General features: G+C 41.2%; 1 protein-coding gene across 1 annotated transcript in view; it reads right to left on the reverse strand.

Moving 5' to 3' along the window:
- The window catches only part of arhgef2a (Rho guanine nucleotide exchange factor (GEF) 2a), a 34361-nt gene extending 26113 nt beyond the window's left edge, over window positions 1–8248 (reverse strand). Inside the window, exon 1 of the mRNA XM_030789006.1 lies at window positions 8173–8248. Coding sequence (XP_030644866.1) covers window positions 8173–8232 — 60 coding nt within the window. The 5' untranslated portion in view covers window positions 8233–8248. The remainder of the gene's footprint in view (window positions 1–8172) is intronic.
- Window positions 8249–12235: the final 3987 nt, after the last annotated feature.

Here is a 12235-nt window from a genome sequence, read left to right on the forward strand (position 1 = left end):
CTGCTTGCCTGAACATTCTAGTCACAAATGTCAAGTCTACTAATACACCAGCAAAGATGTCCCAGGACTTTTGAGCAGTTTGTTCAGTGTGGTGTTATTTTTGCACTTAGCATTGACACTAAAACTGACCATCACCGCTGAACTGAAATCGAACACAGCTGCTGAACTAAAACTGAACACTAGCCCTGAAACAAAACTGAAACAATCACTGGACTAGAACGTAATATCAGCACTGAACTCAATCCAAAGTGTAATGTGGAGTAAGAAGTATTTAGCTGAATTACCTGTGATAACGTAAGATCATTTTGAATTGGTGAATTTTTTTCACAATCAGAGGAGCAAATCTGAACTTCTGATTTATTAAGCAATAGGAGGGTCTCAACCATCACATACGCTATTAAAATGTCTTCTGACACTGTAGCTCATTCACATCACATGGCTCTTACATCTCAGAGGAATGAGTGAGTCTGTGGGAACCATACAGAGAATGACATTTTGTCATATATTTATCTGCTGTTCTATTTCAGCTCACGTTATTGTTAAATTCTCAGTTCACGCAGTTATTGAGCATGCCGTGCCAATGTGCCATTGAATGTCATATTGTTGTGTTGAATTCATACTTCTTCCGTTTTCTTTTGTCTGTGCAAACACACATTATGCTCATGTCAGACAGATATCACCAGTTAGTCTAACTATAGTTAAAATCAAATAAATAGTTGAACATAAGACAGTAAAGAGAAAATGTTGTCTCTTGTTTTTGCCCTTACAAAGTGCTTTGCCTCACACACACACACACACATCAGGATTACAACTGTCCAACCATTTGTACATCTCTTTAACTCCACCTCTCACAATGAAGTGCTTCTTTGACTGTATTCATATGACTCCAGGGCACTCAAAAACACATGGCAGCAAGTTAAGAGACTTCACACAACTAATAAACACATAACAAGGCTTGAAACACTCAGCTCAAATAGTCACTTTAAAATTAGTGAATGATGAAATGCACTATGAAACAGTGCATTACAATATGTTTGCTGTCACATGAATGTGAGATACGCTTTGGATTCTGTTGGCTGCAGGTCGACTGTACCCTGTTTTACGTGGGAGTTTACACCAGTTGGGTGTTACTTTAGGACTGCCATGCTATCCAGGTTACCCGTCTGCACTGGTCCCATTCAGCTTCTCTGCCCAAATTAATGCCAGTCCCTTACCAATGTTTCCAGTTAAACACATCCATACTGATAAAAGTTCCACAAAAGTGATTTACAGTCACCAAAAGGCAGACAAACAGGTTTCATACACACAAGTTAAAAATAATAATAATCATTATAATACAAGTTTATTTAGAGCCCAATATCACTATTAATAGTCTCAAAGGGCTTTATGTCCATAACAAAGTCAAATCAAAATTATATTATCCATAAGTTATAGAAAACAGATAAGTCTTAAGTTTAGTTTTAAAGTTATGAAGAGAGTTTGCCTCCCTAATTTCTGTAGGTAGACAATTCAGGAGGAAGGGAGAGCGGATGGAAAAGGCTCGGCAGCCAGCGGACTTCTTTTTAACTCTTGGAACGACACACAGAATTTAGTCAGTCACACAAATAAAGTCCGATTTTCACGGGTTTCAAAAGAGCCTCATATTGTTGACAACTGCTCTAATGAGATAAACTGTCATGAAGCTAAACTCTGAACTAAATTTCTGGACCTTATTTTGACAGTGTAAACCTTTATGATTTATAACAGACAGAGCCTTACAACAACTTCAGGTTGATTAGATTCAGAACTTTGATTTACAGTTTTGGATCCTATCTTAACAGTGTAGATCTGTTAGATTCATAACTTGTGGTTTTTAGACTAATTAATAATGATACAGAAAAAGAACCTGTTAATTAATGAGGAATTAGACTGAAGTGAAGGTGTGAGTTTGGCCTGAGGTGGGGTGTCAAAGTAGTTGCCATGGTAATTTGTCTATATACATCTTAAGTCCTTATGGAAAAACAGAACATATATACATACAGTATGAGACATACAGGCATAGGAGTCAGTAGGCTTGGGCGGTATCAATTTTCTTCATACCTTCATACCGTCATACATTTCACCGGGTTATGTGTGTTAAAAAAAAAATCGTAAAAGCTGAGCTGCTGGTAATAGCAGTCAGAGAAGTCAGAGACAGAAGTCAGAGAAAACTCCTTGTCGAAGAGTTAAAAACATCACCCTTTGTTTATTTGTTTATCTCGTTGTTGCAGAACACACAGCATACCCCGGGGTAGGGTGACCAGATGCAAATAAACCAAATGTGGGACGAGCAGTAAGTTTCTGTGGGACTATGTGGGACATGTTACCAACGCCGAGAGGTAACCTAAAACTTTGACATAACACTAACTATAATTATCTAAGTGAATAAGAAACATGTGTACTCTGTCTTTCGGCTCATAAACACCTACACTCTTACGATTCCACAGCACGCCAGTTAGGTCATCAACATTCCCTCCCTCGTGCACAACTATATAGAATAAAAGGAAACGAAAGTAGCCTGTACAATGTGAAAAAAATAAATGCACACATGGAATCAATATTCATCATATAGTCCTAAAATTACTAGGGCGTTTGGATAACCACAGGCCGATTAACCAGCGGCTGATTCTCAAGCTGTCAGTGAGCCTAAGTCGTTCGCAGTGTTAGAGCAGTCGTATGTGCTATCACTCGAAAGCATGAAATGCCGAGACGAGCAGGCTAATATCACTTTACTGTTCCTTAACTGGAAAAACGTTAAGAAAGAAAACCAAGGAACATGCCGTAGCCCATTCTTTACTAAAAGAACATTTTCCTTTCATTGTGGCCATGACGGCGCCTGGTAGCTTTTATCTTCATATCTGCAAAGTTTGTTTAAATTTGTTTTTTGTGACGTAGCCGTGGAGTTCGCCAGCCCCACAGCTGCACAGTTTGATTGATGGCCATCACAGCCTCTCGATGTCCGCCTTAACTGCTCTCTTCTCGGCCATTGGATGAAAGCCAGGCTTTTAGAAAAGCTTTGCTAGATTGCATTTTTATGATCCAGGTTGGTGCTTTTGACTGGGTCGGTGTGCTGTTAAATAGAGTGGAAACTATGACGCAATGACATAAGCGGCTCATGTGCTGGGCGGGTAAAAGAATGCATCCATCTGTTCTTATTTCTGACAATTAAAAACCAAATGACCAATGAAAAAGCAGGACATTATCTCACTATGCGGGATGCGGGGCGAAGGGTCAAAATGCTGGGCAGTACAACGCAGAGCATTACACCTGGTCACCCTGCCTCAATACAACATCTCCGTATCAGTTTAATAGCAAGTGGAACTTTTTATGTTTTGAGGGTATTGAAAATCATTCCTTCGGGATTTCTAAATACCGCGGTACACCGTAATACCTTGATCCTAGGACTCAGATTCACATAGCAAAGTCTGTGTTCACTGTAGCAAGAGTGCAGAAAGATGGAGCAGCGTAATCTCGCTCTACTGTTTTACTGTATAATAAACTGTATTGTTAGGTATAAAATTAAATATCTGATAATTCTTCTTTTTCCAAAAAATGTCAAACATTCTGCTCTCAGATCCTAGATTACTGACATTACTGACGCTGCATGCATAAAAGTAAAGGAATTCATATATAACCTTGCAGTTTATGGCCCTTCGAGGCCACACAAAATGTGACACCATCTGACACCACTGATATTCCACCCACAAATACCATAAAACTGTTCAGTATGAAACGATTTCAGACTCTAAAAGAGAGTGGTATGGCTCCAGGATAATGGTGTTTTATTATGCATATACCCTAATCTTCATTTACTTCAACACATTTAGGATGAATATTAACAGTATCAGTTTATTATTAACAGTATCTGTTTATTATTAACAGTATCTGTTTATTATCAACAGTATCAGTTTATTAACAACAGTATCAGTTTATTGATTCATCAGTTGTTTGATCCCAAAATCAGGCTGATGCCACAATCTCCCCCCAAAGGAAAAAAAAAAAAGATTTTTCAAGTCTATGTTAATTTCTTTCTTTAAATGCTGTGAATCTAGTTTGTAAAAGTACACATGTATTTTTGTTGTTGTAGTTGGTTTGAATATATAAACTGTAAATCAGAGACAGTACCTTCAATGTAGTGAATGCCATGTAAACAGGTATGTGCCATTACTAAAAAAACAGACAAAGAGCAAATTAGCAAGGACGAACTTCATCAGCGCATCTGTTAAACCGGCGAGAACGCAAAGTAATGAGAGCGATCCAAACTGTGGGTTTTGGGCGGGACAGGTGGCGGGGCGGAGTGGAACAGAAAGCTCTCTCAAAACGCAACCACTTGTCGAGTGTTTCATCACATGTCTGCTCTGGCCATGTGTTCTCACATGAACTTCTCACAAATTCCCACAGTGCGCACGCGTACACACACACACTCACACACACACTCACACACACACACACACACACAGTCATTTTGCTGAGTTTGTTCTACTTAGCGTAGCTGATTTAATCAGCAAAGACAGAGGTTATGTAGCAGTGAGGTGATCATTTTTTTAATAGCGCTGGTCGCACAGGCTACTCCTGGTGACATAGGTCTTGAAATTTGTTTGGACAGATCCTCAGTGCAGACTGACTAAACTTCAGTCCTCCACACAGCTGGTGTTTTTCTGATGGTTGGTAATGACCATTCAGCATTTTGTAACTGCTTTGAGCAGGGCCTCTTCCTCTTTCTAAATCATTTCAAAGAAGAACACAGACACACACACACACGCACACGCACACACGCACGCACAAAGAGAGAGAGAGAGTCCTCAAATGGAATATATCCCTCTTATAAAATTTTCACTGAACTTCCTTCCATAAAACTGGCAGTTTAGGGGTGAAGTTAAGCATACCTTTTTATTAAAAAAAAGAAAAAAACAAACAAAAAAAATAAGAGCAATGGACACAGTCTGAACCCGACCAAATTTCCAGTGAGACATGGGCCTGACAAAAATATTACCCCTTGTTGAGTAAATATCATACAACAAGGGTAATGTTTATTGTTTATGTCTGAGAATGTTCTCTCTCCGAACTGCGAGCTTTGTTCCTCTTTCATAAAAATCCATAACATCTATTTCTTCATTGATTTATCCAATTATAGCTCTTTATCAGGGTCTCCGTTAGCCAGTAATTACCAGTTTTTGCCTGGTAAAATTTATAAAGAAAAAAAAGAGATAAATTAAAAACTTGCTGCTCAAAATGTCCAACAATAATGCTCATATAAGGCGTAGCTATAACGAAGGCTATCCCCAAACAGGACGTTTGGGTTCTGACAGTGAAACAGCCTGGAGGAGGAGAGAATGACGAGGCTTACGCGCACTGCACGCTGCAAAGACACACTGGACACGTTTGATTTCAAGTCGGCAGCAGAGGACTTTGCCACAACAACAAAAAAAAAGAGAAAATAAAATGTTATCTGGTAGCCTATAGGCTACATTTGATGCCATGTAGGCCCAGCCTTTTCTTAAAAATGCTGCGGATGTTTGGTAATAGCCTACACTTGAGCGGCTGATGCTGAGGTTTTGCTGAGTCGTTACTGTACATTTTGCTTAATCGTTACTGTTCATTAAACAGTCAGACTGATTTTAGGTCGTTGTCATTCTTTCATCAACCTAGGTGTACATTATACTAGCGTTTGTAACAAGGACTGTCACTGAAACACGACCAGTAAGTTTCAAATTTGTCTGGTAAATAAATTCGTTCTGGACACCGGACCAGCAAGAAAAATCCTAGCTGAAACCCTGCTCTCTATGTAAACTGCACTGCTGACCTGATCCACAGAAGGCAGAGACTAAACACTTCCTGTTTCATGGGCGGGGGGGGGAAAAAAAGAGAAGACTGCAGCCAGCAAGGAGAGTGTCAAATAAAAAAAACAAAAATCAAATGTGTGTAAGAGATGACATACTTTGAGTGTGTGTGTGTGTGTGTGTACCATAGCAAAGAAAAATCGCTGAATTAACAGAAGTGTAATTGTAGATTGTGTATATGTTTGTGTGTGTCTCACATGGACGCACTCACACCTGCTTAAAAGGCTGTTATTCAACATCAGTAAAGCACAGTAAAGATACTGGGGTGAAGAGAGACAGACAGGCAGATATAGAAAAAGACACAGATATAGATATAGACAGAGACCCAGAGAGGCATGGTAAACTGGTTAGTGTAAGTTTGTGAAGGTTGTTTGGCTGAAGGCTCTGAGCTATTACAGCTCCAGACTAGTGTATGCACACGGGGTCAGTGTGAGAGCAGTTGGCACAGGACAGTTTTCCCCCTATGTGTTTATATAAGACTGGAACTGTTTCGTTCTGTCTCTCTGACTCCTATCTATCTTTTGCAATACACACTTACACCCACACACCCACACATATACACCTAAAGAGACACAAATGCTCACACCCATATGCATACCCACATCCTCTCTCTCTCTCTCTCTCTCTCTCTCTCTCTCTCTTTCTATCTCTCTCTCTCTCTCACACACACACACACACACACACACGCCACACACGAAAGAGAGAGAGAGAGAGAGAGAGAGAGACAGACAGACAGACAGACAGACAGAGAGAGAGAGAGAGAGAGACAGAGAGGTAGAGAGAGAGAGAGAGAGAGGTAAGGATACTATGGTGTGAGAATGGCGGGTGTTATTGGCACTGTTTCTATTAAGACCATGTGAAATGAGAAATCTCCCTGTATGAATGTGAGGTGAAGAGTGACAGTGACTTTAGCTCAGTTTAGTGTGATGGACTGCAGCTCCACTGCTCCAGTTTAAAGAGTGATCAGATCCAGATTTAGTCTGGCCTTCTGTAGCCCTGTGGCCTGAATACAGCCCTGCAGGGACCTGTCACCATCTAAATAGACCCTTTCATGGAAAATTCAAATGGGGCTTGAGAATCAAAGACTGGGTTGACAATGATGAAGATGGTGATGTTGATGTTGGTGGTGGAGGTGATAGTGAAGATAAACATAATGATTTTACCTAAAAACTGAAGCAGTAAAAATCACCATCCAACTCCCAAAATGGCTGAAGAAACTGGAGAGAATGTTTTAACCTTTGACCCCTTTTCAGACCTTTATCATTCTATTCATACATTCTGCACACGTTTCACATTTCGCCATATGACCACTTACACATCATCCACACGTGTGTGTGTGTGTGTGTGTGTGTGTGTGTGTGTGTGTGTGTGTGTGTGTGAGACTGTGTGTGTGTGTGTGTATGCATGTATGTATGCGAGAATCCAACTGTATTTCTGGATTTTTTTCCCTCCTAGCAAGGGAAATAGACCCAATACGGACACTAAGTCCTATTTCTATGGTAACCACTCCTACGATTAGACACAAAGATTCACACGCACAGTGAGTATGCAAGAGAGAGAGAGAGAAAGAGAGAGAGAGACGGACAGAGAGAGAGACACACAGAGAGAGAGCGAGAACGAGAGAAAGAGAGAGAGAGAGAGAGAGAGAGAGAGAGAGAGAGCGAGCGAGAGAGAGGTGGGTATTACGAGGTACTTAAAAACAGTTTCTAAATCCAGTAGAAGGTCATTTCGACCAAAATTCTCCTGATTCTCCGAGGAATTTCAAGGCACACAACATACACACACACACACACACACACACACACACACACACACACACACACACCATTGTCATAAATTCAGTGCTCAAGTCCATATTTTGTGCGCAAGGAGGCTTTCCGGAATGTTGAAAGTCATGACACAAACTGAAGCAATGTATTGCGCAAACTCTTTCTCACTCTTTCTCTCTCTCTCACACACACACACACACTATAACGGAGCACGCTTACATACATAACTGGAACCAAAAATCGTTCAAATTAAACCTCTTCACGCACTTGAACCATTAATGTAGAAAGCGTGTAACGCACTCTTGTCGGTGGAAATACTTTAAAAACAGGAACTAGTACAAAAGACAAAGGGTGAATTAGTTGTGCAAAGTTCTCATTTTAAGCGCAACTGTAAGGCTCCATCTAGATAGTAATTAAGATGTCTATCTACGTAAGGTACACGCAAAAAAAACACTGTATTTAAAAAAAAAAACGTTATAGCGTTTTTCTTGCGTACAGTAATGAAGAACTTTGAAAGGTTATCCTCAATGACTTTGGTAACTCACCCGTTCGCTTATCTCCCTCATTCTCTCCTGGCGTTTAGAAAAATCTGTAACTCGCGACATGGCCAGTAAGTAAGATCAACAGGAAGATGCAAAAATTACTCCCAAGGAAAAAAATGGTATCCGTAACCAGCTGTCAAATTTCGCAGTCCTCACTCCAAGTCCAGCAAGAGGTATGAGGTGTAATGCTGACCAAACCAAAATCATACAGAGGTGCGCGTAACTTCTTCTCTCAAACCGTTTTTATTTTCTCTCTCCCTGCCTCTCTCTCGTCGGCAGCGGTAACGCGTATTTCGTACAGGAAATGATGGATGACTGGTACAGTCAGACTGGTACAGTCTTCGCTGAGAGCGCAACACGATCCCAAACCGCGCCCACGAGATATGAAGTGTGGGAATTTCAACCAAATCTCGTTCGGTCTAAACTGTTGTGTCTGGTATGGGCGAGTGTGTAAGCTTGTGTGTGTGTGTGAGTGGACCTGGCGGTTCGGCTCTGTTGGTCCCTTATAAGTAAAGCTTTTATTAATAACAAACCGCAGGCTCCACCCGCTGTTAAAGCGAATGTTTAATGTCACAGACTAACCATACCAATGGACACACGCAATGGCAAATGATCAGTTTTGAGCCAAGTGAATAGAGAGGCAGTCTGTGCTGTTCTTTTTCTGCCTCTGTGAGAAGATAACTCGCTAGAGAAGAACCTGCACATCCTGAGCAAGTTTCCAAATCTCTTTATTTGTATGACAGCAACTTCAGCTTTCAACTCTGGTTATTAATATTATAACTAATGTACCTCATACAAGTTGTGTGTGTGTGTGTGTGTGTGTGTGTGCGTGCTTAGACATGTGTGCATTATTGCAAGTCAAAAGTCATGTCTTGTGTTCACACTGACCAATAAGGGCAAGAAAAGGATGTGTTCAGTTTACAAAAGCTGGCCCAGCAGACGTCGTGGTGAATGTAAAAAACTAACGAAGTGTGAAATGTTACGACAGACTGGCTGGTTTGGTTTTGGTTTTGGTTTTGTCACGAATGGGCTGTACCATGTTGGGCCAATGCTGCTCCAGGTCACCGAGAATTCTCACAGTCTTCCCAATGACCGACCCTCGGCTGAGCTGATCATATTCCTTGTTACAGAAAAGTAAGATGAACAACATACATTGTAAGCAAGAGGTTAAAAGTATTAATGAGGTTCTGTGCTCAGTGAGCATGCAGTTGGGACATCTAATTCAAAGATACTTGTTTTGCAAACAGTTGTCAGACAAATGGTTTATATCACTTCCCTTTTTTCCTCTTTTTGGTTTCCTCAGATAAAGATTAAGCCGTGAGGTCATGTATGCTGGTCAGCTGACTTCACTTTAAAGACTAGACAACACTCAGACACATAGTGTAAAGACTAGATGACACTCAGACACTCATTGTAAAGACTAGACAACACCACTCAGACACACAGTGTGAAGACTAGATGACACTCAGACACTCGGTGTGAAGACTAGATGACACTCAGACACTCAGTGTAAAGACTAGAGAACAAAGATGCTCACAAGTCATTTTTTGCATCTCAAGTCTTTGAGGTAGAGTCCAAGTCAAGTCTCAAGTCTTTGGTCACAGGTCCAAGTCAAGTCTCAAGTCTCTTATGGTTGTAATGAGTGTCCTGTCATCTGCTGCATGCTATCCAGACTGCGCAGAACACTGCATTGCTATATCTAAGGAATTCAAAGCATACTGCATAATCATCATTCCTTTATCCATTAGCATACAGTACCAGCACTGATTAGTTGTTGTTGGTATATGATCACTTTAAACAGGCTACTGCAATGCAGTATGAGAAAAACACACAAAGAAAGCTTTCCTATAAAAAGCTAATGAGTGTATTTTGCAACATTCACTCATCTTTTCAAAATATTAATCAAACTGCTATCTAAACAAGTTATCCTCCCTTAGCTACAAAGCTAGTAACAAGTTATTGTTAGATAGCTAATACTGAGCTAACATGTTTGCTAACCGTCCATAGACGCTAGTGTTAACTTGTCTTTCACATTACCAAGTGACTAACCTATCTGGGTGCGTTTTGAGGTGCCTGAACAAATTTGATGCGGTCGTTCCAGTATCCTTTGCTTTGATACTGCACACCCTGCATTTAGCCATTCTTTTGTTTGGGCCTTGTGAGAGGGTATTATAGCCAAAGGTTTTCACAAATGACACAGCAGCTGCAGGTGTGCTCTCCATGGTTACGGTGTTGTTACTGAAGCTTACAGTCATCTGTGGCCGCGCGCATGTTTAAAGTTAAATTAAATGTCCGTGATTGCACACACACACTGTGAACAGTGAGCACTGAATTTGTCCTCTGCATTTAACCCATCCATCACGGCAGTAGTGAACACACACACCAGTCGCAGGAGCAGTGGGCAGCATTCCTTGTGCCTGGGGAGCATTAGGGTTAAGTACCTTGCTCAAGGGCACACAGCCGTGGATGTTGGTTCTGGTAATCGAACCGGCAACCCTCTGGTCACGGCTGCCAGCTACGCATGATAAGAAGAGAGGGAATGACATCAAGCCAAAAAAATAAAATAAAGATTGTTCATGAGTCCTAAATCTCAAGTCCGAGTCAAGTCTCAAGTCCTTCGAGGACAAGTCTCAAGTCACTGTGTGTGTGACTTAAATGCGACCCGAGTGCAAGTCGCAAATTCAAGTCCCCATCTCTGCTACACAACACCACTCAGACACACAGGCTAAAGACTAGACAACACCACTCAGAGACAACAACACTCAGACACACAGTCTAAAGACTTGAGAACACCACTCAGACACACAGTCTAAAAACTAGACAGCAACCCTCAGACACACAGGCTAAAGACTAGACAACACCACTCAGAGACAACAACACTCAGACACACAGTCTAAAGACTAGACAACACCACTCAGAGACAACAACACTCAGACACACAGTCTAAAGACTTGAGAACACCACTCAGACACACAGTCTAAAAACTAGACAGCAACCCTCAGACACACAGGCTAAAGACTAGACAACACCACTCAGAGACAACACCACTCAGAGACAACAACACTCAGAGACAACAACACTCAGAGACAACAACACTCAGACACACAGTGTAAACCTGGATAACACTACACAGACACACTGTAAAAAGTGGATAAGTGGACAGTGCCACTCAGACACAAAGTGTAAAGACAACACCACTCAGGCACACAGTGTAAAGACTGGATAATACTAACCATATGACAGAATTCATTGCCATATAATGGTAAATTATAGAAGCTAGTAGAGCTACTCTGAAGCACCGAATTAGTGGAGAAGCATAAGAAACCCAGTCAAGAGCCTGATGTATCTCTTTTTGGCACATTAAGAGTAGAAAAGGCCAGATGAGAATCAAAAGTGCTTGTCTCCAGTGTGTGTCCTGGTTTGACTGAGGCAGGAACATCAGAAAGAGCTGAAGATTTATTCAGCTTGGTTCCATTGTCATGCCAGCAGAGTTCTCAGAGACTCTGATAACTGACAGGTGACGAGATCGATGAGCTGGATTCACCCAGGGTCTTGTACATGGGTTTATAATGTCACATTCTGATTTTTAAGCACTGAGATGGACTGGTGACCTGTCCAGGGTGTTTCCCCGCTTTTCGCCCAATGAACACTGGGATAGGCTCCAGCACCCCCCGCCATCCTAATTAGGATAAGCAGCTTAGAAAATGAATGAATGAATGATTTTTAAGCATTAATGTGACTAGAGTCATCTGGAGGCACTGACTACTACATCAGACAGATGGCTACAGTTCCTTACTCATTCTTAATATGAGAATGGTCTTTTGCCTTGATTTGCCAATTGTGGGTGACTCAATATGTAAGATTCTTTTTTCACTGTCTTTTTTTCATTGGTTCACTGATCCACTATGTTACAGAGGACAGAGTGTTGCAGAGAGCAGTGCTGTCTGTACCAGTGTGTTACAGAGGACAGTGTGTTGCAGAGAGCAGTGCTGTCTGTACCAGTGTGTTACAGAGGACAGTGTGTTGCAGAGAGCAGTGCTGTCTGTACCAGTGTGTTACAGAGGAC

The sequence above is a fragment of the Chanos chanos genome, chromosome 12, assembly GCF_902362185.1.
Source record: "Chanos chanos chromosome 12, fChaCha1.1, whole genome shotgun sequence".
Lineage (NCBI taxonomy): Eukaryota > Metazoa > Chordata > Actinopteri > Gonorynchiformes > Chanidae > Chanos > Chanos chanos.